The 24,825-nt window shown below is 42.8% G+C and overlaps 1 protein-coding gene across 2 annotated transcripts in view; it reads right to left on the reverse strand.

The window, feature by feature from the left end:
• Positions 1–302: 302 nt before the first annotated feature.
• ST6GALNAC2 (ST6 N-acetylgalactosaminide alpha-2,6-sialyltransferase 2) overlaps positions 303–24,825 on the reverse strand; it is a 91,078-nt gene continuing 66,555 nt past the window's right edge. The window contains exons 3-11 of one of the 2 annotated variants that reach the window (XM_040435872.1): positions 19,511–19,591; positions 19,367–19,415; positions 19,054–19,237; positions 9,218–9,380; positions 5,464–5,602; positions 2,452–2,555; positions 2,279–2,362; positions 2,045–2,144; positions 303–723 (exon numbers count right to left, since the gene is read on the reverse strand). In XM_040435872.1, the coding sequence (XP_040291806.1) occupies positions 556–723; positions 2,045–2,144; positions 2,279–2,362; positions 2,452–2,555; positions 5,464–5,602; positions 9,218–9,380; positions 19,054–19,237; positions 19,367–19,415; positions 19,511–19,591 (1,072 nt within the window). In that variant the 3' untranslated portion in view covers positions 303–555. Of the gene's footprint in view, positions 724–2,044; positions 2,145–2,278; positions 2,363–2,451; positions 2,556–5,463; positions 5,603–9,217; positions 9,381–19,053; positions 19,238–19,366; positions 19,416–19,510; positions 19,595–24,825 lie in introns of both variants that reach the window. The other variant, XM_040435871.1, reaches the window with a different exon arrangement.

Consider the following 24,825-nt stretch of genomic DNA (forward strand, 5'->3'; position numbering starts at 1 on the left):
CCCCCACAAATCTGATACTGATGACCCATGCTGAGAATAGTAGACAAAAGTGTTTGTAGAGCAGCACCCACGGACGGTAATGTAACAGCCGAGCCACGACCGCAGATCCTCAGCAGTCGACCGTATAGCAAATGAAGAGAGGTAGCGGCAGCATCTCCAGTAAATCCTTTAATGGACGGACTTTACAGAAAGTGTGCCATAAAATCAATCAGCAACGTTTCGGCTGTATCCCGGCCTTTGTCAAGCCTTGGCTTGACAAAGGCGGGGACACAGCCGAAACGTTGCTTCTTAATTTTATGGCACACTTTCTGTAAAGTCCGTCCAATAAAGGATTCACTGGAGATGCTGCCGCTACCTCTCTTCATTTGCCATGCTGAGAATAGGTCATCAATATTCTAAACTCCTTTAAAGTGTATCACACTCCTCATTAAGTCCTGTGGGATCCTCTCATCTACAAAGAAAAGGCCACCCTTATTATACATTTACCATAGCTTTTGGAGCTACAGAGGACTACTGCCTCCATACAAAGTCCATTTGGCAGAAACCTCCATGCCTTCATCGCTGGTACAAAGTCATAATCTTTTTCTGATGAAGTTTGCGCCACAACTTCATTTCCATAATCATGTCATGATTGGCATAGAACTCTAGTTCTTTCTTCTTTCTTTCAAAGTAATGGTCAGAGAATTGGTCGAAATTATTAGTGATGAATCCATAGGCGTTGACCTGTAAAGAAATGTTTTTATTTTTATCAGGGATGAAGATAGGCTTTCTTTAATCAGGAAAGAAGTGGGATAGATAACATTTTGAGGGTCTTTACAAAATTCAGCCAAGAATAATTTTCTTCTGGGGTGAAATATAAAGACCCTCATCTTCATATTCCACCACAGAAGAGTAAAATTCTCTGACCAGATATTTTGGAGAAATTTCTATTTCTATAGAGCCAGAGAGAGATGTTGGACCTTTCTATTTCAACTGATGGAATTGGGGGAAGATCGCTAAGCAAAAATAATCTACTCCAGATGGCCTCTTAATTTAAATTTTCAAAAAATATAATGAGATGTAGTAGTTGGAGCTTAGCTACAGCATAAATGGAATAAGCATTGATTATTCTGGTGAGGACAGCTATGATTCTGGCTCACAATGCCCTATATCATTGTCGAACAGTGGTACAAAACATTTGGCTAAAGTTCAGGGTCGGACAGGGATTCCTTGGGCTGACCAGGAGAACTTATTCTTGGGGCTCAACCCCTATATCATCAATAATGTCTAACAGGTTTTAATTTAAAGAAATAGACCCTAGTTACAAATTATTGGCTCCAAAGGCAACACCAAATAAAATTTTCTCATGGACCTTTGAGGCCTACTATGGTATCAGACCCTTGGCCCATTGGAAGATCCTCCCATTCCTCTGTACTCTGGTGGACCAGTCCGACACTGTTAAAGTTCTTACAGCCTGACTCAATAAGGTAATGTTGCCTTTGATCCATGTTGATCAGTGTAGGTTGTTGCCACACAAATGAATAACTCAGAATATCCACAGGGTGTTTGCCAACCTCATTTAAAATTAAAATTTTATGGCTGTAACTATTCTAGGGCTCTAGTATATCCCATGTGTGGTCAGTCTGAGATAGTACTCCATATCTTTCAAACAAATGTGGTATATAATTGATACTGAGGATGCCGCCATTAGTCATATTAGTACTTAGTAGTGCTTTCTAGATGCCAAGAAATAGCGCTGAAGTGCTTTTATTCATGCCATATAGCGGGAGCCTTTTTTCTTTCTCCCTTTCTTTCTTTTTGTTAATCTTACATTACACATAGTAATTAAGTAATTGGGCAATAGGCATTTTTATAGTGCATTTAACTTTAATTTCCCCACATGAATTGGACATGCACCATTGGAGCAGGTTATGAACACCTAATAATACATAAGGGAGAAAGGTCCATGTCAGCACCCTTCCTCTTCCAGAAAAACCCTTCTTTCATCTTGGCTAGTCTAGCATTGTTTGAGCTTAGGGTAAGACACAAAAAGGCCCCCTCTTACCTGATCGCAGGTGTGTAATGCAGTCAGCAGCATCAGCCCACCAGTACTGGGCATATACAGATTTGCATATTCTGTTTTTAATATGTCCGACTTTAAGAATCTGTAAAATGAGAATACCATTGAAGCTGATTAGCTAAGGTTATAGCAGCACCCTCACTTCCAGTTACTGGTTTAATCAATTAATTTAAACCTTTGATGACTGATCCCCAAATATAAATGCGTATCTCTAGTGACCTGTCTCTAAGGTACATCAGAAATTCAGGATGCAGAAGTTTAAATTTCTTTGGAGTCGCTTCAGGTCCATAATATGCAGAAGGCCTAAGAAAGGAATAAAAAGGACTGGCTGGATTTCTTTGGTCATTTCTATATTGCCACCATGTTGATGAAATAGAGCAAATCCCACTTACTTATCTCCTTGGTCAGAACCACTTGGGACTGGAACTCCTAAAATGCCGGAACGTAGCATAACATAGTCCCGTAGATTTGATGGTATAAAGATATATCGAAGTCCCTGCAATGACATATAGAAGGAGACATATATTTAACCACTCACACCATCTGTCAGGAGATACAGTTGTGTTCAAAATAATAGCAGTGTGTTTAAAAAATGAATAAAGCTAAAAATCCTTCTAATAGCTTTTATTTCCATACACACAAATGCATTGGGAACAGTACACATTCTATTCCAAATCAAAACATGAAGAAAAATATATCAAATTTGTGTTGTTCCTCCAAAAAATTGAAGAAAAGTGAATATTAGACTGTTCAAAAAAATGGCAGTGTTTTTATTCTTCTTTACAAACTCAAACATTCACTATATAAACTGAAAAATGTTTGAAGATTTTGCTTTCCTTTGAATCACTGAACTAATATTTAGTTGTATAACCGCTGTTTCTGAGACCTGGTGTACATCTGTGTTGCATGGAGTCAACCAACTTCTGGCCCCTGTGGACAGGTATTCCAGCCCAGGATGATTGGACTACATTCCACAGTTCTTCTCTATTTCTTGGTTTTGCCTCAGAAACTGATTAAGATCCGGGGATTGGGTTGACCACTCCATAACGTCAATCTTGTTGGTCTGGAACCAAGATGTTGCACGTTTACTGGTATGTTTGGGGTCGTTGTCTTGTTGGAACACCCATTTCAAGGGCATTTCCTCTTCAGCATAAGGCAGCATGACCTCTTCAAGTATTCTGATGTATTCAAACTGGTCCATGATCCCTGGTATGCGATAAATAGGCCCAATGCTGTAGTATGAGAAACATCTCCATATCATGATGCTTGCGCTACCATGCTTCACCGTCTTCACAGTGTAATGTGGCTTGAATTCAGTGTTTGGAGGTCATCTGACAAACTGTCTCCGGCCACTAGACCCAAAAAGAAAAATCTTACCTTAATCAGTCCACAAAATGTCTCTTTAGACCAGTCAATGTGCACATTTCTTTTTTTCAACAGTGGGACTTTGCGGGGGCTTCTTGCAGATAGCTTGGCTTCACATAGGCGTCTTCTAATTGTAACAGTACTCAATGGTAACTTCAGACCTTCATTGACCTTCCTGGAGCTGATTGTTGGCTGAGTCCTTGCCATTTTGGCTATTCTTCTATCCATTCAAATGGTAGTTTTTCCTTCTTCCATGTCTTTCAGGTTCGGGTTGACATTTTAAAGCATTTGCGATCATTTTAGCTGAGCAGCCTATCATTTTCTGCACTTCTTTATATGTTTTCCCCTCTCCAATCAACTTTTTAATCAAGGTACGCTGTTCTTCTGAACAATGTCTGGAACTACCCATTTTCCTCAGAATTTCAGAGAGAAATGCACTGTAACCAGCATGTACAACATTTGCTGCCTTCATTCCTTAAATAAGGGCAATAATTGCAACCTGTTTTTCAAAGAATGAATGACCTCACTCATTGAACTGCTATTATTTTGAACATGCCCCTTTCAATAAGTGATTGAATTAAAGAAAATCAGCAGCATGCATGTCATGACTGTTGAGTCTGCTAGTAAATTATTTGCCATGTAGAAATATAATTTCTACCAAAAACTGTGATTTATCAGGTTGGTGATGTCTGACTGCTATTATTTTGAACAAAACTGTATATACGGGATTGGTTTTCTACAAATAGGACCCTGGCAACAAGCAAAATGGGTTATTTCCTGTTTCTTCAGCACATGTAATACCATAATATAGTTTCAAGATACTTCTGCTATAGAGAGCCCCTATAATACCACCATATAATGCTCAATTAATATTTCCTCAAAGGGGTTGTCCACTAATTTCTAGACCTCTCAGACTGGCTGGTCCTGCATTGGTGATCATACCCGGAACTGGGTCCCGACTCTTTTACTTACCAGCCTCCACTGCTTGTCTTGGCTCTCTCCATGTAAACTTTCTTTTTAAAGCCACTGCAACCAATCGCTGTCTGCAGAGATGACCTGTTCCCCTTACATCATGACAAATGGTCACAAAACGCAACAGAGCAGGTCACCTCTGTGGCCAGTGATCGACAACAGTTGGTGGGACCTAAGAAAAGCAGAGAAGGCTGGAAAGCGAAGAAGCTGCAACCCAGCATCAGGGTTCAGGTAAGTATGATCACCAACTTGGGACCCTCCAGTCTGAGTGGCTGGAAATGAGTGGACAACCCTTTAAGGAGCCCACATTATACCACCATGTACACTGAATGGCCGCTTTAATAGAAACACCTGTCTAGTAGGTCTAGTAGCGCGTTGGACCACCTTTGGTCTTCAGAATCATAGCAATTCATTTTGGATAGATTCCACTAGGTGTTGAATTTATTCTGCAGAAATACTAGCCCATGCAGACAGGATTGCTTCTTGAAGTTGCCACAAATTCCACAGAGGTAGAAATGTTCCAAACAGCCCGTTTTACCTTGTCCCAGAGATGTTCTGCTGGATTAGGAAGTGGGGACTGTGAGGGCCAAGGATACAAGGAAAAGTCGCTGATGTTATTGGAACCTAACTATACTACCCTTGTGACACGATAAGTGCCCTTCTGCCATCAGCTGGCCCTACTGTAGAAACGTTCATCCACAGATGTGCCGACAAAACATTGCCAGCACCATAACTTCTCCACCAGCCTGAACTGTTGACACCTGACAAGAAGGGTTCATCAACTCATGGTGCTTGTGCCAAATTTCCTCTCATCTGCATGGTACTACAGAAATCAGGATTAAAGGATTAAAGTTATACTGCTAAATCCGTATTACCAGCTAAAATCTGACACCATCAGAGATCTTGTGGAGCTGGGCACCTTGATGGGTCAAAGATGTTTTGGTGGCATGAGGAGGACCTTCACAATATTAGGTGGTTTAAATGTTATAGCTGATTGGTGGATTTTTCAATCTCCTTTAACACTGACTTTGTTGTTTAGATCCTTTGTAGTTATTTATATCTTTTACCTGCCCTTTGGGTGTTTCAGTGTAGCCGTATTCATAATAAGCAATCAGAGAATTCTTCATGGTGTTGACTGTGAAACCATAGAATGAAGTTTTTGTACCAACATCCTCCTCGAATCCTTTAATCACTGCACCATTCAACCTGAAAGTACAAGAGGAAAACTAATGGAAAAGACAAGTGTTGTAAGGATGATTATCACATTAAAGAAGTTTCTTCATGTTTTATATGGATGGTCTATCCTCAGGATTGACCATCAATATCTGGTCGGCTGGGGTGCGAAGTGTCAGACCCTCGTCAATCAGATGTGGGTGACCTATCCAGAGGATAGTTTAAAGGTCTTTAACTAATACTGTTGCCAGTTCAAAGTTGTTCATGGTGGTAAAATTGGCCAGGCACTCCATACATACAGTATGTGGTTGAGATACATGTTGACTTATAGTTGTGCTCGTAAGTTTAACCCCATTTTTTTATATACAATGCTGCATCATCCTACCATCCGTTTTTCTAAATCCCCTGTAACTGTCCCTGACATCCTGCCAAAACTACAGAGAACCACTTCCATGGTAGGGATGGTGTTCTTCTCATTATAGCACATTTTGACTCCCAAATACAGAATGATAGTTGTCACCATAAAGTCCTTTTTGTTTACTCATTAATCTAAATTATTTTGTTCCACAAGATTAGAGGCTTCTCTAGCTGCAATTTTGGGGTATTGTGTCATGGTAGAATTTTTGTATGATCCCTAAACAAGGGATCTAACCATGTTGTCTGCAGTGCTCAAATCTTAAAATTCAGTCTAGTGGTAAAAGAATGAGAAGATATGACTTATGGTGGTATTTGAGTCTTCCTCTGACCCCAAACTGCTGAAGATTCATTTTATTAGCAAAAACCTAGGTGTCACCCTTACAGCCTAAAAATACAAATGAGCCAATAGGATTGTGATGTGTTTAAACAAAGGCTGGATGTATATATCCTCATAGTATAGACTGTACGCAATTAGTATACTCCAAAGCGGGAAAGCTAAAACAGAGGAAGTCCTTTGTCTAGATACCTGACGTCCCCTATAGCCATCTAGCTTTTATACCAAATATTGCAACCTAGGTACAGTGTATCCAAGATTTAATTATGTTTAATTAATCCTACTATATATCTATCAATTGGCTGTTTTGTGCTTTTTCTATTTTTTTCCTGATTTATAAAGTTTAAATACTTTTGCTGGTAGAACCTTTCACAGTTCTTTGTCATTTTTCCATGCTTCATTCACCAGCAAAGTCAGTGCAACCTGGGAGAAATGCCAAAGAGTTTCTCAAATGCCAAGGCTGTCCATATGCTTATTTAGCCAATAGTATTCTCCCTCCCCCTCTTCCATACACATGCTTACTCAGCCGAGCATGCATGTGCTCTGTATGGGGAATTCTGCTCTGGATGAGTCGTGTTGAAATCCAACTAGCCAATAATTCTCTCCTCTGACATCTGCTGGGAAGCTCCCATATACTTTAGATAGTTGGCCGGTCCCCCGCCAGAACCACCTTCTGACATAAATTGCTATCTATACTGTAAATATTGTGAGGCAGTGACGGGCCTCATGGCGGCTAGGGGAGATTCATGGCAGTAGTTTCCATGTCTTCCCCGTCAGTCATCAGTTCTGAGCCAGCACCAGGTGCCACAATCCGTCTGGGATAAGAGCCCAGACGGGCAGGCTTTTATTTTGTACTGTTTTATTGTTGCTATGAAAATAAATCTCACGTTTGGACCTGAAATCCGGCTGTGGTGAAGCTAATTGTGAGAATGACCCCGGAATAAGAGCTAATCCCCCACTATATATATATATATATATATATATATATATATATATATATTTATATATATTCTATACAGCCTATTTGAGTTCATAAATCTCACTTTTGTCCAAGACCCCAGGACCCCCCTAGGGTTGCTAGTACTAGGACCTTTATCGACTGCCTGTCACAATTCCTAGATTTCAGGCTTTATTAAGGGCACTGCTATGAACTCCAGCAACATAAATGTTTCAGCAAAAGTTAGTACATGTTGTCTGGAAAAATTTCAAAACTCTTAAAGGGGGATTCTGGTAATAACAAGTTATCGCCCATCCATTTGGCTAGGGCATAACTGCTTGATCAGTGGTGGTTCCAGTGGTCAAACCTCCACCATCCTGTGTCCCCCATTCCCCCCAGGCACAAGACCATGGCCAGCAGGAGTTACATAGGAAGATGGTAGAGCATGCACATTGGTGTCCCAATGGAGCGGCAAAGCATATGTTAAACCACCACTCCATTCAACTCCTCCTGACCATGGTCTTGTGCCTAGGCTGACTGGGGGACATAGGACTCTCTCCTTTAGTGGACAGGGGATTTAATTTTAGACTACGCATACACATAACGCCTCATGACTGTATGAGGACCCATTCATATGGGGCCCCAAAAAATGCAGACAGCATCTGGGTGTCCTCTGCTTGCTGTTCGCATCCGAGTATCCGTACGGCAAATTATAGAACATGTTCTATTCTTGTCCATTTTGTATCCAAAAATAGGCATTTATACCATTTGGCCCATGATAAATGTGGCATGCACACAGCCGGTATCTGTATTTTGCAGATCCACGGTTTGTGGTTAGTGTCACCATTTATCAAAACTGGGTTATTCCAAAGTTATTAGCCTATCATTGCGACCTGTGGCAAATCTGTTTTGATATTCTGTTGCTGTAGGTTATGTCCTACATTGAAGACTTGTAATGTATAATGTTCAAGAGTCATTGGTAGGAACAAAGGACGTGGCTATATTGCACTGCCATAAGGCATGGTGGGACATCAGACATCTGACAAACCAGGAAGTAGGATTCAAGCATGGGGGATAAGAGAAAATGTCAAATAAGGTAAATAAAATAATAAAAAAATAATAATAATATCCAAGGAGGAATGGGAGCTAGACTAATCAATGAAAATACACTTTAGAGTGAAAAGTAGTTTATGACACAACCCATTTAAGGGCCTGGTTTCATAGTTTAAGGAGATGTCCCATCTTGGAAATTGGGGGAATATTGCTAGGGACCTCTGGAACCCGCACCTATCCTCAAAATAGAACCCGCAAAGTTAAGGCGGTGCATCGAGCATGTGCAGCCGCCCTCCATTTATTACTACAGGACTACCAAAAGTAGCCGAGCGGCCTTGAAGAGTCATCCAAAATGGGACAACCCCTTTAAATTGAATGGTAACACCCACTTGTGATTTTACAGGAGAAATAACAGAGGAATAGCTCAACATAGAGATCTAAAACATATCAGGGGAGCTCCAAGGTACTTGTTAAAGGGGTTGTACAGGTTTTAAATGCCGCCCTGAGAAGTACCTTGATTTCTGCACACATGGCTCCTGAAACACACATAGCACTGGAATATTGGAAAATTATACAGAACAAATCCTTTAAAGGGTTTTTTGGGGCTTTTACTAGGTCTTCAATTTCAGATCGGCGGGGGTCCGACACCCGACACCCCACCAATCAGCTGTATGACTGTACTGTCTTTGCCAGAGACAGCAGCGGTGAACAGGAAGAGAGACGGGAGACGGCACGTGCGCACTGCGCGCGCTTTCTCCTCATACAACTGATTGGCATGGGTGCCGGGCCGGTTGTCGGACCCCCGACGATCGATACTGATGACCTATTCTCAGGATAGGTGATCAATAGTAAAAGCTCACCGTATGCGTGTTACGCATTTACATTCCATATCCATTCACCCTCTTACCTGAAAACATAGTCATGCTCATCGATCTCTTTGCCCTTATGGGAACCATTCAGGATCCCCCCATTTCCCACCACTGCACATCGAACGCATCCCTTCGGGGGCTGCCAATCAAATAGTATCTGGTTTGCAGAATCGTTCAGCAGTTGCAATGTAGAGGTGACATCTAAAGGAAAAAAAATAAAGATGGGAGTTCACCAGATCCTTTCATTGTGATGAATGAACAGAAACATGAGACTTCAGTATTTTTCTAATAAAAATAATTTTATTTTCACCCCAGTAGACTATGGGGTCATGACAGCAGCAGGCTCACTAGTAACAACTACAGGCAATGAATAGCATGGCATCCTATGCACCAGGCCTCCTGCTGTGCAATGTTTGTCGCTAGTAATCTGAAACTTCGCCGCACTGCTTTGCATCAGTGAGGTCATATATAGCAAAGGCTTTTGTTGTTTCGGCCGTGGCATATGTTTGTTTTGTCTGTTGATGATGGATGAAAAATGAAAGGCACCTAAGAGGCATGGAAAAGGCAGAATCATATATTATTTAAAAATAACAGCCTTAAAAAAAAGGGCAGCAACATGACCAAAGGAAGGCAAAGAAGAACTGGCAGAGTATATGCACCTCAAGCTTTGTGTAGTACCCCAGAATTGGGTACTGGTATTTGTTTCTTCTTATTTAAATGGTATTTAATGTTCTTAGGCCTCATTCAGACGACCGTAGTGTCTTGCGGGGTCCGCAAAACACGGATACCAGCAGTGTGCGTTCCTCAACTTGCGGACCGCACATGACCGCAACCATAATAGAAAATGCCTATTCTTGTCCGTGATTGTGGACAAGAATAGGACATGCTCTATCCTTTCCGCGGAGCCACGGAACCACGACTATGGACAGCACACGGTGTGCTGTCCACATCTTTTGCGGCCCCATTGAAATTAATGGGTCTGCACCCGTTTTGCAAAATTGCTCATACGGCCGTCTGAATGGGCCCTAATGTATTGTGCTTTCCAGTATATTTACTCATTTCTCTAATTCTGTTCTGGCCGATTGTTGACATGCAGTTGCAGAGCTGTGGGGGCGCGTAAAAACTATCTCTGAGGCTTTCCTCATGAATATTTGTGGGTGTCAACAAAGACACAAAGGAGAATAAAATAAAATAAATAGAATAAAATTGCTGCCCTGTCTGCAGTCTGACTGCTGGGATACTCATGTTGTATGTGTGGGACTACAACTCCCAGCTGTACAGTACAGTGACATTGCTGATACACACAGGATCTTCCCCCTACCTGTTCTTGTGCAATGCTCTGCAGACACTTCCTCTGAATCAGCAGAAGAGTACAGAGGAGAGGACTCCTCCGTCTTTGTCAGCTCTGTGTCTGCAGGGTAAGGAGGGAGAGAAGATCCTGTGCACAGTATTTATCTCATCACTGCCTGGAGAAGAGGAAACCCTGCAGCTGCTCAGTACCTGAGTCTGTGCTGCTGATGGTAGAAGGGGTTAAACTGTGCTGAAGAATCCAGTGGGAGGGAGACAGAGGGCAGAAAGCTTAGCCAGCAGATCAGCAGTGCAGGGGGCGTGGCCAGCAGATTGCAGTGCAGGGGGCGTGGCCAGAAGATCAGCAGTACAAGTAGAGAGGCAGAGCTACTTCTTCTGCTCCATCAGGCTTGTGCATGGAACGTCAAACTAGCCTGACAAACATGACAAACTATCTTTCTACCACAGGGCAGAAGAAAGGCTGGATATTAAAAAAAAAGCCCCGAGAACCCATCTCATTAATCTCATTGGTACACCCTATTATCTAGTGTATTGGTCTGTGCCTCTCCATAATTGTATGATGAGATTTAGCAACAGATTTCTGCTAGAAGAAAATTAAAGGGTTTTCTCTCCATGGCCACCCCTTCTGATGGGTAATGTAGCACTACATGCTGCCATACATATGATATTTAAGTGAACAGATGTGTAATGCAGTGGATGTAGATCCGCTGTGTCACTGAACAGATTTGGCTTTGGGCTACTCCTAGGGGCGTTATGGCTGTGGTCCCCTCTGATTTTTGCTGCAGGGGAAACACTGTGGCAGCTGACAGACATAATCTTAGTCAGTGGACAAGACGAGGTCAGGGTTAGCAGAATTTATTCAATCCGGTAACCAGTCCAAGGGTAAGGGGCAGGAAGTACAAGATCAGAGGGCAGGGCCAGCAGAACAGGTCAAACATGGTCAACATGCAGAGGTCAGACAAGAAAGATCAGATGACACTAAACACACCTTCACAAGCTAAGCTTTAAGCTAGGAACCTTATTGCTCAGTCACCTTCCTATAGCAGAGAATGCTATAAGATACTGGGCCAAAGCCTGAGGCTGCACTACTGAGTGATCTGAATGAAAAAAGAAGGGGGAGATTTATCAAAACTGGTGCAAAGGAAAAACGGCTTAGTTGTCCATAGCAACCAATTAGATTGATCCTTTTATTTTCCAAGGAGCTCTGACAAATGAAAGGTGGAATCGGATTGGTTTCTATTGGCAACCAAGCCAGTGTTCAGAACCATTGCAGTCTATATGGGGCTATTCACATGGCCATTTTTTTAACAGCCAGTTTAATAGCAGCCATCAAAAAATAGGACATATTTTTTGCATTCTTAAAGGGTAACTGTCATGTTTTTATTAAAAAATCTATTTTAGCATATGTTACTACTGCAGCAGCATTATGCATAAAGCAATCTTTAGTTTCTTCACATACCACTGTGTTCCTTGAGTTTTTCCCTTAGTTACGGCTGTTTAAACATTGACCTTCTCAAGATGGCTCCTCTGCCAGTTCTCTGAGGCCAAAACTGCTTTCCCTCACTTCCCATACACACTTGCTGTAGCCAGCAGCTCCCTGCCAGCCAAACAGATTGGATTACTGAGAGACACGCCTCCTCACTCTGAAGCCTAATGCAGTGTGAAGGACCGCCCCTCTGTCTTCTGTTTATACTAAAAGGAAGACAGACAAGCCCTAGCAACGGTCTTTTAAGGGAGCAGTGGAAAGGGACAGAGAACATTAACAGCTGTTATTATAAGGTAATTACAGATCTTTTGACAATCATTGACCGACTAACTCTAATAAACTAGCAAATAAAAATATATGACAATTACCCTTTAACTGATTTTTTTCAGGTGAAAAAGGCTGCGACTAATATTACTTTACTGAATATGACATATTACTGAGAAGTCTACATATGCGTTTTTGAAATTTTTTGGTTTTATGGTGTTTGTCATTGTTTTTCAAATGCACCATGCACATCATTTATTTTTATTTTTTTCCTATAGGCTTCTCTATAGGACTTGAAAAAGTATCACAGAAATGCATCTGTGAAAATATGAAAAGGCAAAAAAACACTGCTGTGAAAAAGGTCTGAAATTTTTTTTTTTTTTTTTTACAAAGGTTCAAAAATGCTGAAAAAATTGCTTGTGTGAAGGAGCCCTCAGGTTGACCATATGTTATCTGATTTTTTCAGATTGAGGTGACACTTGACCATATGACTATCAATCCTAAGTATGTATGACTCTCTTTGAGGTTAACTACTCTTTAGTGTCTGATGTTGAAAAGTTGTCTATTCAATCACTGGTGTACACAAGACATCTTCATGGGTAGCTGCTTTTGATTGGTTTGTGTCCTCTACTACCCTTCATCATTTATCACAGACCAGGGAAGTGGACCTCTGAGAAGCCAGAAGACCATTAGGAGTCTGATGATGGAAAGCTTTCTCATCAATCACTGGAGTACGCAAGCCATCTTCATGGGTAGCCACTTTAGGTTTTGATTGGTTTATGTCCTCTACTACTGTTCACCATTTGTCAAAGACCAGGGTAGTGACCTCTGAGGAGCCACAGACCTCTAGGAGTCTGATGATGTGATGATGGAAACCTGTCTCATCGTTCATTGGAGTACGGAAGACCTCTTCATAGGTAGCTGCTTTGTTTTTTTGTTGGTTTTTAAGGTGGCCTACCCACGTTTTCTCATCACTGTGCCTGGATGTGCTAATGCTTCCTACTTCCACTTCTAATGTGACATCGGGTATTTTTTCTCCAGAATTGCAATGTATAAAGGATATGGGAAATATAGTACATGTAACTGAGAAACGGGAACTCTGAATTATGAGCGTACTCTGTTATCTAGTCCTGTAGAACACAGATACGCAGATTTAATTTTAGTTTGCTTCTACTGAAAGGGATGATACACCCACAGCTCAGCTTCTGGCAACCCTATCTGGGATGGTTTAGGACATAAGTCCCTTGGGTGTGGGGCACTTAAAGGGGTTGTCTCACTTCAGTAAGTGGAATTTATCATGTAGAGGAAGTTAATAAGAGCCACTTACTAATGTATTGTTATTATCCATATTGCTTCCTTTGCTGTCTGGATTAATTTTTCTATCACATTATACACTGCTCGTTTCCATGGTTAGAGACCACCCTGCAATCCATCAGTGGTGGATAAATGCAACTTACTGAAGTGAGACAAAAAAATAACAAATCTCATTGTTTGAGAGATTCAATATGGAGAGTGATTGAAATGTCACAGTTTTTTCCACCTCAGAAATCTGTGAACACGTTGCTGTGAGCTCATTGTGTATGCCATAGCTGAATAATACAAAATTCTTTCAGAGTTAATGTGACGAGTGAGCAAAGTATTGTATGGACCAGCATCATAGTGAAGACTGTGTGAAAGGTCGTAGGCTTACTGATCCCGTGAGTGCTAATAGGGAGATACATTGAGAAAAAACTTTTGTTCGGTTTCCTTGTCCCTCTTGTTTTTAAAAAATCCGTCTCCACCTAGATTTCTTTGACATAACCACTAAAATAGCATTTGTTTATTCAGTGCAAAACAAAGGATTGAAAATGGAAAAGTACCAAAATGAAGTGTGTATAGCGCTCTACTCTGCATTCTCTCCCATTGCTTCTTCCTACTCAGACAATGCAATGCAACCCTTATTTCAGATGGAGTCCACATTACAGATTCAAGACAAGGACCCTACATGATTAACTCCTTCAGGACCCTGCCATTTTTCACCTTAAGGACCAGGCCATTTTTTGCAAATCTGACATGTGTCTAAGCCATTTTCAGACTGTTTTTTCGTCACATATTGTACTTCATGACAATTTATAAAAAATACCAAATTTACCAAAAATTTGGAAAAATGTGCAATTTCTCTGCTTTTAAAATAAATTGTGATACCTTGTAAAATAGTTATTACTTTACATTTCCCATATGTCTACTTCATGTTTGGATCATTTTGTAAATGACATTTTCTTTTTCTGGGACGTTAGAAGGCTTAAAAGTTAAGAAGCAAATCTTTTCTGAAAATTTCCAAAACCCACTTTTTAAGGACCAGTTCAGGTCTGAAGTCACTTTGTGAAGCTTACATAATAGAAACCGCCCATAAATGGCCACATTTTAGAAACTACACCCCTCAAGGAATTAAAAACTGATTTTACAAACTTTCTTAACCCTTCCACAAGAATTAAAGGAAAATGTAGATGACATTTCAGAATTTCACTTTTTTGGCAGATTTTTCATTTTAATCCATTTTTTCCAGTAACAAAGCAAGGGTTAACAGCCAAACAAAACTCAATATTTATTACCCTGATTTTTGTAGTTTACAGAAACACCCCATATGTGATCGTAAACTTCTGTACGGGCACACGGCAAGGCGCGTAAGGAAAGAAATGCCATATGGTTTTTGGATGGCAAATTTCACTGGGATAATTTTAAGTTGCCATGTCACATTAGAAGACCCCCTGATGTAGCCCTAGAGTAGAAACTCCAAAAAAGTAACCCAATTTCGGAATATACACCCCTCAAGGTATTCAAAACTGATTTTACAAACTTTGGTAACCCTTTAGGTGTTCCACAAGAGTTAAAGGAAAATGTAGATGAAATTTCTGAATTTCACTTTTTTGCCAGATTTTCCATTTTAATCCATTTTTTACGCTAACAAAGCAAGGGTTAACAGCCAAACACAACTCAATATTTATTACCCTGATTCTGTAGTTTACAGAAACACCCCATATGTGGTTGTAAACTGCTGTATGGGCACACAGCAGGGCGCAGAAGGAAAGGAATGCCATATGGTTTTTGGAAAGCAGATTTCACTGGGATAATTTTAAGTTGCCATGTCACATTTGAAGACCCCCTGATGCACCCCTAGAGTAGAAACTCCAAAAAAGTTACCCCAGTTTGAAAAATACACCCCTCAAGGTATTCAAAACTGATTTAACAAACTTTGGTAACCCTTTAGGTGTTCCAAAAGAATTAAAGGAAAATGTAGATGAAATTTCACTTTTTTGCCAGATTTTCCATTTGAATAAATTTTTTCCAGTAACAAAGCAAGGGTTAACAGCCAAACAAAACTCAATATTTATTACCCTGATTCTGTAGTTTACAGAAACACCCCATATGTATAAACAAAGCAAACAGCAAAAAAGAGCATGAAACCACTGCACCAAAACTGTACAGTGTGAACACACTATAAGGACCATTTATTCTGTTGGTCTTTGACCTTCAAGGCTAGGTTCACATCTGTTTTGGAGGTTCTGGCAGGGGCCTCTGTTGCAGACTCTGGCAAAAAATACTGACAAAAAAACTGTTGCATACAGCAGTATTTTGTTAGGCAGAAAACCAGAATCCATAACTCAAACCCATCAGATCCCATTATAGTCAATGGGATCCGACGAGCACCATTGGTATCTGGCATACATCGGATCCAGAGCTGCGACAGCGACGCAGATGTGACCCTAGCCTAAATCTAGTCATAGATGATAACATCTACAGCTATGCAGGGAAAATATATCTTTTTAACAATAAGGGTTACTGCCAAACGTTCAGGTTCCTGGATGCAGGTTTGGAAGCCAAAATCAAGAGCAAATCATAAAAGGAGAAAATATAAAGGACATATCGTGCTCTCTCTTCTCACTGCATGAAAAGGGCTCCATTGAAGTATATGGGCCCATCTCGATTCCGTCCTCAGCAGTGAAGAGGGAGAGGGCGAATTGGTTCTAGGCATCAATGGAAGTCTCAGCACTTAGGCCCCCAACGGTTCACAACTTTTGATATGTCTCTATGCAAAGGGCTATCTCTTATGAATCAAAATCTTACAAGCCTTTGACAAGGGAATATATCTAAGCCAGATATCCATCCGTAGACAGCTGTTTCGGGATGCTTGCCCCTCGTCAGTACAGGATGGGATTGTGGTTGGCTGGGTCTTCCTTGCGAGTTACCTCTTTGCATATTCTTTTCCCATAGAGCATTGCCAATAAATCTCCATACCATGGAGTACTTCCTGTAAATTTCCATACAGGACTGGTCTCTTTAAAGAATTCCAGCACCCTGCCTAAGCCAATGTATGTCTCTATGATATATCCAAAGTTTTGTGAAAAGTTAGTGATGCATCGGGTTATATATCTTACTGAAGGATCTCTACCCTTGTGGATAATTTCTTAATTGCCTATGTTCATTTCTAAACAGCAGAATATTTAATGACAACCCGCTGGTCTTGTAAATAACAGATTAAACCAGAAGTAGATAGGTAAGAAATAAGAAATATGCACAATGGTAATTTCTACTATGGAGGGGGCACAATGGGCATTTCTACTATGGAGGGGGCACAGTGTACAGAGGGCATTACTACTATGAAGGGGGCACAGAGGGCATTATTACTGTAAAGGAGGCACAATGGGCATTACTATCACAGAGGGCATTACTACTATTAAGGGGGCACAATAGAGATTTCTACTATGGAGGGGGCACAGTGTACAGAGGGCATTACTACTATGAAGGGTCACAATGGGCATTATTACTGTGAAGGGGCACAATAGGCATCACTACTGTGAAGGGGCACAATGGGCATTATTACTGTGAAAGAGGCACAATGAGGATTATTACTATGAAGGGGGCACAATGAGGATTATTACTATTAAGGGGGCACAATGGGGATTATTACTATGAAGGATAAAACTTGCACTTGCAGGATAACAGGCCAAACTGGATGGACAAATGTCTTTTTTCGGCCTTATATACTATGTAACTATGTAAGGGGGCACAATGGGGATTATTACTGTAAAGGGCACAATGGGGATTATTACTGTGAAGGGGGCACAGAGAGGGCATTACAACTGTGAAGGGGCACAGATAGGGCATTACTACTGTGAAAGGGGCACAGAGACGGCATAACTACTGTGAGGGGGCACAATGAGGGCATAATTACTGTGAAGGGGCACAATGAAGGGCTAAGTACTTTAAGGGGGAACAATGTGGGCATAACTACTGTTAGGGGGCACATATCTGTACAAAATTACTGTGAAGGTTGTACAATTAGGGCAATACTACTGTGAGGGGTTCCAATTTTTTTTAAGTATTGGGAGGGGAAGGGGGGGTGCCAGAGAAAGGACCCGCCCAGGGTGCCAAACAACCTAGGCATGCCTACTGCGCTCTGCCACAAACAGCAGAACACAGAACGGAGTGGCTCTGTTGGTCAGGGGAATACATGATAGGTGAGTTTTTATACCGGAGGCACTACTCTGTGAGGGGGAGCTACATAACCCTGGGGGGGGGGGGGGGGGGCGGAAGTAAAGGGGGCATAACTGTGCGTGTGTGTGGGGCCATATAAGGTGGCATAATACTTTGAAGGAGGACATCTAAGTGGCAAAACTGTGAGGGGGCCACTAAAGAGGACATAACTTGGGGGGGGCACTTAACTGTGTGTAGGGGGGGACATCTAACCAGGCATAGCTGAGTGAGGGGCCATCTAAGGTACATAGCTGTGATGGGGCACTAAAAGGGGCATAACTTTGTTTGGGGGCCATCTAAGGGGTCATAATTTATGAGGGGGGCATCACTGTGTTTGGGGAGCCACCTAAAGGGGCATCACTATGTGTGGAGGCACTGGAGAGGGCAGCACTGTAGGGACATAACTTTGTGGGAAGGCATCTAAAGGTGTATAACTCTGTGGGGGTCCACTAACTGTGTGTGGGGAGGACCACTAAAGGGTGCGTAAATATTAGGGGGGCATCAATGTTGGGGCCATCTAAAGGGGCATAGTCTATGAGGGGGGCATCACTGTGTGTGGGGCTACTTAAAGGGGCATCATACTATGTGGGGAGAACTTAATGGCGCAGCACTGTGTGGGGGCCACTTAACAGGGCATCAGTGCACATCATACTGTGTGGGGGACATCATACTGTGTGGGGGGCAATTAAGGGACATCAATTTGTGAGGGGAGCATTTAAGGGTACATCATACTGTGTGAGGGGGCATGTAGAGAACATCACTTTGTTCTGGGGGCTTTTAAGTGGGGCTCATTCTGTGTGAGGGGCAGCTAAGGGATCATCCTACTGTGAGGGGGCACTTACGGTATTCATACTCTGTGGGGAGGAACTAAGGAGGCATCGCAATGTGTCAGAGGCACTAAGGAGCATCATAATGTGTGGGAGCACCAAGGGATCACCCTGCTGTGAGGGTGCACTTAGGGGTATCATACTCTGTGGAGGGATATGATACTGTCTGAGGGGCATTAAAGGGGCATCATTATTGTTAGGGGGCACTTACTGTTTAGTCGGCAGAAGGGAGAATAGGTGAACTTGGAGGTGTGGATTATTGTGAAAAAGGTATAAATAATTGCAGCTCGGACCCTCATCCTACAGCAGACTCAGGTATGTGGACCTTTACAAAAAGTACTTGAGTACCCCTGCTATATAGGAACAATTGTTGGATCCCCTTCAGGCTTTGGCTCAAAAAACTGCATCAAAAACCTCCACACAAGTCTGTGTGTGACACCACGTGTATGTACAGTAATATTATGGCAATGGCTACCTTCTGGAGGGAGATCCTCCCAGCCATATGGCACAGGTCTCTGGTTGAGGTTTTTCTTGGTGTCCTCCGTGAGATGACTGTCCCACATAAGCACAGGGACGTCAAACTTGAACAGATTTCTGAAATAAGAGTCATTCTGCACATGGAAGCGTAGAGAAGTGGGGCAGACAGGGTCAGTGTGCAGCTAGGAGGAAAGGAGAACAGATGTTAGTCTAAGAATAAAAAGGCTTTGGGATAAGTTTCTTATTCATTATTCTAAAAGTGAACCTCCACCTTGGAGTCAGTTCTAATACATCTCAAGAACCCTGTTTACCTTGACATTAGACTTTGCTGACGTCACTGCCGCCTTCTTGTCATTTTTCCTACATGGAAACAGTAAAATGTATTGATTTATGTAATCTTTGCTGTTTACAGAGCCATTGATGTATTGGAAAGTGTTTTTTTTCCTAAGTCTCACCTTTCTTCATTTGCTTTAGTTCTGTGTCGGCTCTCGTTTAACCACTTGAAAGAAGGCTTAGAATCAGCTCCGAGCTGAAGACTTCTGCAAAAAAAATTTCAAAAGTGACTTAAAATCCTAATATGGTTTACTTATGCATTCAATGCATTTTGGTATGCATAACCCAATACAAATTCACAGAATTGTTGTCAAATTTTCCACCGGCTTACTCCTAGACCCTGGTGCGGATTTGTTCACCATGCAAAAAATGCAATTGTACCAGGGCCCCCTGCTGCCCCTTGCTAGTCAAGTTTCCCCTAAGAGATGGCACCTTTTTCAGCTACATCCATGCCCTCAGGATGGCAATACAGTTAAATGCAACAATGAAGCAGGGAGCTGTCAGTTCCCAGCGCCACCATTCACCCTTCGGCCAGTGGTGTGATGCTGGCAGGCATAATGAAGTGACATCATCGTGCTTGCTGCGCTTAGCCGCTAAACAGACTGGAGCAGATCTGCAGAGATGGATCCGCTCCGTTCATTGTGTGAATTTGGGCTTGGTGAGTATAATATTTTGGATATGCTAAAGCAGAACAATTTTGTGTTAGGGGACAAATAAGGGGCATCATAGTATGCTGGGGGCATATAAGGGGGCATCCTATTGTGTTGAGGCACACAAGGGGCACCATATTGTGCTAGGGTCAAATAAGGGAGCACCATATTGTGTTGGAGGACACATAAGGTGCACTATATGATTTTAGGGGACACATGAGGGAACACCATATGGTGTTAGAGGCACAGAAAGGGGCACCATAGTGTGTTGGGACACATAAGGGTCACCATATTGTGTTAGAGGGCAAATAAGGGAACACCATATTGTGTTGGGAACATATAAGGGCAATCATATTGTGTTGGGGGAACATAAGGAGGCGTCATACTGTCTGAGGGGCACGTGAGGAGCACATAAGGGGGCAATATACGGTGTGGTGGGGGGGTATATCAGCTATTACCATATTAGCAATGTAATGGGGAACAGTGTAGTGGCCCTACAGGACAAAGCTTAGCGGTGCAACAGGGGCTCCCAGACATAACTTTGCTTGGGGTCCCAGAAATGCCAAATCTGCCCCTACCTAGTCCTCACCAGTGTTAAACACAACTTCTATTACACCATGTTCAGGGGATGTCATAGTGTCACTTGTGGAGGACCACCACAAGACCTGCTTTGCAGTACACAGTGCAGTGTAAGCAGTAGGGCAGCGGTATGTTGCAGCCAGTGGAGGACTGCACACGTCACCATGTTATAGCAGGCAACGCAACTCTCAGCGGGAGTCTGACTGAGAAAAACTAGATGAATGATGTCAAGCGTAACTGCACTGAAAATGTAAGGGATTGTCTCCTCAAAGCCCCAACTGATACGGGTGGGAAATTTAACAGAAGGTCACATATATTGCTGCAGGGAAATGCAGGAACCTAATGGTCACTTTGAATTTACCATAGAATAAATACGCTGTTACTGCCCCAATACTGGATCTATTGCTGTAGGTGACTTTAAAATGACATTTCCTTGCAGCGTTGCTTCCTAAATACGATATACTGATATCATTAGGCAATATAGGTGCTCATACACATGTATGTATTTTGTAAGTAAGCTCTTATAAGGGTCCATTCACACATCCGCAGTGCATTGCGGATCCGCAATACACCCGGCCGGCACCCCATAGAAATGCCTATTCTTGTATACAATTGCGGACAAGAATAGGACATGCCCCTTTTTTTTCCGGAGCTGCGGACCGGAAGATCGGGCTGCACTCCGGAAATGTGGATGCGGAGAGCACATAGTGTGCTCTCCGCATCCATTCAGTCCCCATAGAGAATGAATGGGTCCGCACCCGTTCCGCACAATTGCGGAACGGGTGCGGACAACACTTGCGGACGTGTGAATGGAGTCTAACTGCGAGGACAGGACTAACCATATTCCCATGTTGAGATCTTAAGGTGCCCATATACATAAGAGAAAAGTAGGCGGAATCTGCTAATTTCAGTGCTGCTAATTTTCCATAGCTGCAATAAACGTGAGACACCATAAGAACATCTATGACCACAAGGGTGGCCCTCACTGGACAGATGGAACAACCAGACAGAGCATAACTCCAGCACACACCAAGGCTGGAGTACCACTGACTCCTGACCTAAAGCCACAGGTATAAGAAGCACAAGCCACCACACCCAGTCAGGGAGTTAACCCTTACAGCACCAGACAGAGGGAGGCTACAACTTAAAGGGGAAGTGCACACACAAGCGAACCAAACACGTTACAACCGGCAACAGCATGCATGGCATCCATGTCACGGCAATCACCCAGAAGGCCGAGACACTGCCACCGCATGCTCTCACAGCAACACGTTGCCGCGAGCAACCGCAAGTGTGGCAACAGTGTCACAGCGTACACCATAGGCCGTGACATATGGGGGGGTGGGGTGCTGATTCTCCCCTGGCAGATGTCAGGGAAAAGAAGGATCAGACATGTTGAATTTCAATGCCCAATCCTTTTGACTTTCTCCTCTGTCCACTAAAAACACATGCACGCTCGGCTGAGAAGACAAGAAGAAACGGTAACGGGCACCATTATTTCCTATTAGTATGTCGGTATAAAAGTCGTACCGGGTGCCCCTTGATATGTCTTTTGGGATACGTTAAAGAAATATCCCAAAATGTTCTGGGTAAACTATCAGTTTTTTCAAACAAAATACATTTATTTTATAAGATGTTCAATCTGTGGTCTTCTGATTTACAAGGAGTCTGATCATGAGACTCTCTGAGGTCCTGCTGCACCTTGGCTCTTCTGCCAGCCCCTTTCTCCTTTTCTTGATTGACGGGGCCAGGAGAGATGACTATGCAGGAATCGGGCCCTGTCAATCAAGAAAGAGAGGGAGGAGCTTGCAGAGGAAGCAAGAGGATCAAGGGTGCACAGAGTTGCTTGGATCCGCCCTCTGTGCACTTAACTTCTCATTTGCATATGGATTAAAGGTACTTTTTCTTCAGAATGAAATTTAACAGATTCATGTCACAGATTCCCTTTAAAGGGGTCTTCTGGAACTTTTTATTGGTGACCTGTCCTTAGCAGAACAGAGGAGGGTTAGAGACCTTTACTGCACCAAGTCAGCGGGCTAAGCACACACCCTAATCATATTTCTTTAGGTGGAGAATAGTCACATAATATAAAATGTAAAATTCTATGATTTCTTTTGTGCAAAACGTATTGGAAACCGTTAGCCACCTGTACCACCATGGAAGAGAATTGTATCTGACATTCTCTCTGTTTTCATCTTGCAGTGTTGTTGTTTGGTAATGACCACACCTCTTGTGAGGAGCAGCTTGTGGTCATTACTGAGGCTCTATTTAGTTCTGACTCACACTGCTTACCATGCGGTTGATATTTCCTGCTGGAGTTGGTTGAGCTGGTGTGTGTTGTTGTCTAAGCCTCAGGGAGACGCTGGTTCCTTCATCTGGGGAGGAACCAGTAGTCTCATTCCCTGCCACCACTCCTAGGGCCTTCCAGGGTCTCCAGGGCTAAGGTTTCCGGTGTATGAGTATTTCCACCTTCAGGGTCTATTCATACTGGCAGGAGTCAGGGAGAGGTCTAGGGTTTCCTAGGAGGTCACCATCCCTCTCCCTTAGCTTTAAGGCCTAGACTCCGGTTTATTCCTTCTGTGTGTTATCTGGGGTTATCCCCTCCCCATTACATGTGACAAGAATAAAACCTTCATATTAATGATATTTATTAGTCCAGCTACTAATGATTATCAGCTACCTAGAAACATTTCCTTTATTTCTGACATTATTGGCCGCATATGTTTTTTATTTTTATTTTTTGGCATCAGGCAAAGTGACTATATCTGTGCCCTGTGAAAGGATAAAAGGCGGAGGACTTGGCCTGGCACAGAGAGCTGGCAGGAACATTGGTAGATTTGTGTCTGGGGGAAACTTAAGAGGGAACAGCAGGGCTTAGATCTGTGACATTTGGATCCCGGCGGAAATAAGCTGGATGCCATGACACCCATGTGTGTGGGATTCTGTTCTAGTATGTGTCTGTGAGGAACGGGAGGGGGTCTGGGCTTAGCAAACTGAGGGAATAAAGTAAGAGGGAAGGACGAGATGCAAGAACTTGAGGACAAATAAAGAGAACATTTGTGCAGTCTCCTATAGAGACTCTATGGGACTCTCAATGCCAGATGTGTCTGAAGACTAATGCTGCTTTCACACTTGCGGTAGCCTTTTCCGGCAGGCTGTTCCAGTGGGGGAACAGCCTGCCGGATTCGTGCTACTGCTAGTCCACCGTGCCGCCATAAGTCCGCTCCAGCCCCATTCACTATAATGGGGGTGGGCTTGAGGTCCGGCTGCAGCACCGAAACAAGCCGAGAGGCGGCCGGACAAAAAACGCAGCGTGCTGTAGTTTTATTTCGGCTACCACTCGCCATGTTTGCTGTGGTGCGGCCGGACCTCCGCCCCCCCAATTATAGTGAATCGGGCCGGAGCGGACTTCTGGTGGCACGATGGACTAGCGGTAGCACAGATCCGGCAGGCTGCTCCCCCGCCGGTACAACCTGCCGGAAAAGGCTACCACAAGTGTGAAAGTAGCCTGAGCAAGGTCAAAGTAGGGCAGGTGTTCTCAAAATGGTCTTAGGGGTTTAACCCCTCAGTGACCAGCCTGTTGTGGGCCTTAGTGACCAAACTTCGAACAGTATGGCAGGATGACTTGTAGTTTTCATTGATATCATTTTGGGGTACACTGTTTTTTATTCCGTTTTTTTTTTTGGGTGGTGAATAAGCCAAAAAACGACAATTCTGGCATTTTTAAAATTTATTTAGCATGACAATTGTATAGTATGGGTCGTTACGGACGCAGCAATGCCAAATATGCGGAGGGGATTTTATTTGTGCAATTTTTTTCCCCACTGAAAAGCTCTTTTTTCAATGGGAAAAAGGTGTATTTGTAAACTTTTATCATTTAATAAAACTTTTTTTTTTACATTTTTTTAACCATTTACTTGTCCCACAAGGGGACTTTAATCGCTTCTATAATACTTTGTACTGATTATGCAGTGCAGAGTATCATACTGTCAGAGCTACACTGAGTCACCAACAGGCTGTGCCAGAGAGACAAGGGAGAAGGAAGGAGCTCCCTCCCTCTTAACTACTTAGATGCCGCAGTTACTATTGACAGCGGAATATAAGGGGTTAAATAGGCCGGATTGGTGATTCTGCTGGTCTGGAGAGCCAAAACCATGTGAGAGCCAAACCCAGCTCTCTGCTGCACAGGAGACCTGTGCAGCGCTTCG

The sequence above is a fragment of the Bufo bufo genome, chromosome 6, assembly GCF_905171765.1.
Source record: "Bufo bufo chromosome 6, aBufBuf1.1, whole genome shotgun sequence".
Classification (NCBI taxonomy): Eukaryota; Metazoa; Chordata; class Amphibia; order Anura; family Bufonidae; genus Bufo; species Bufo bufo.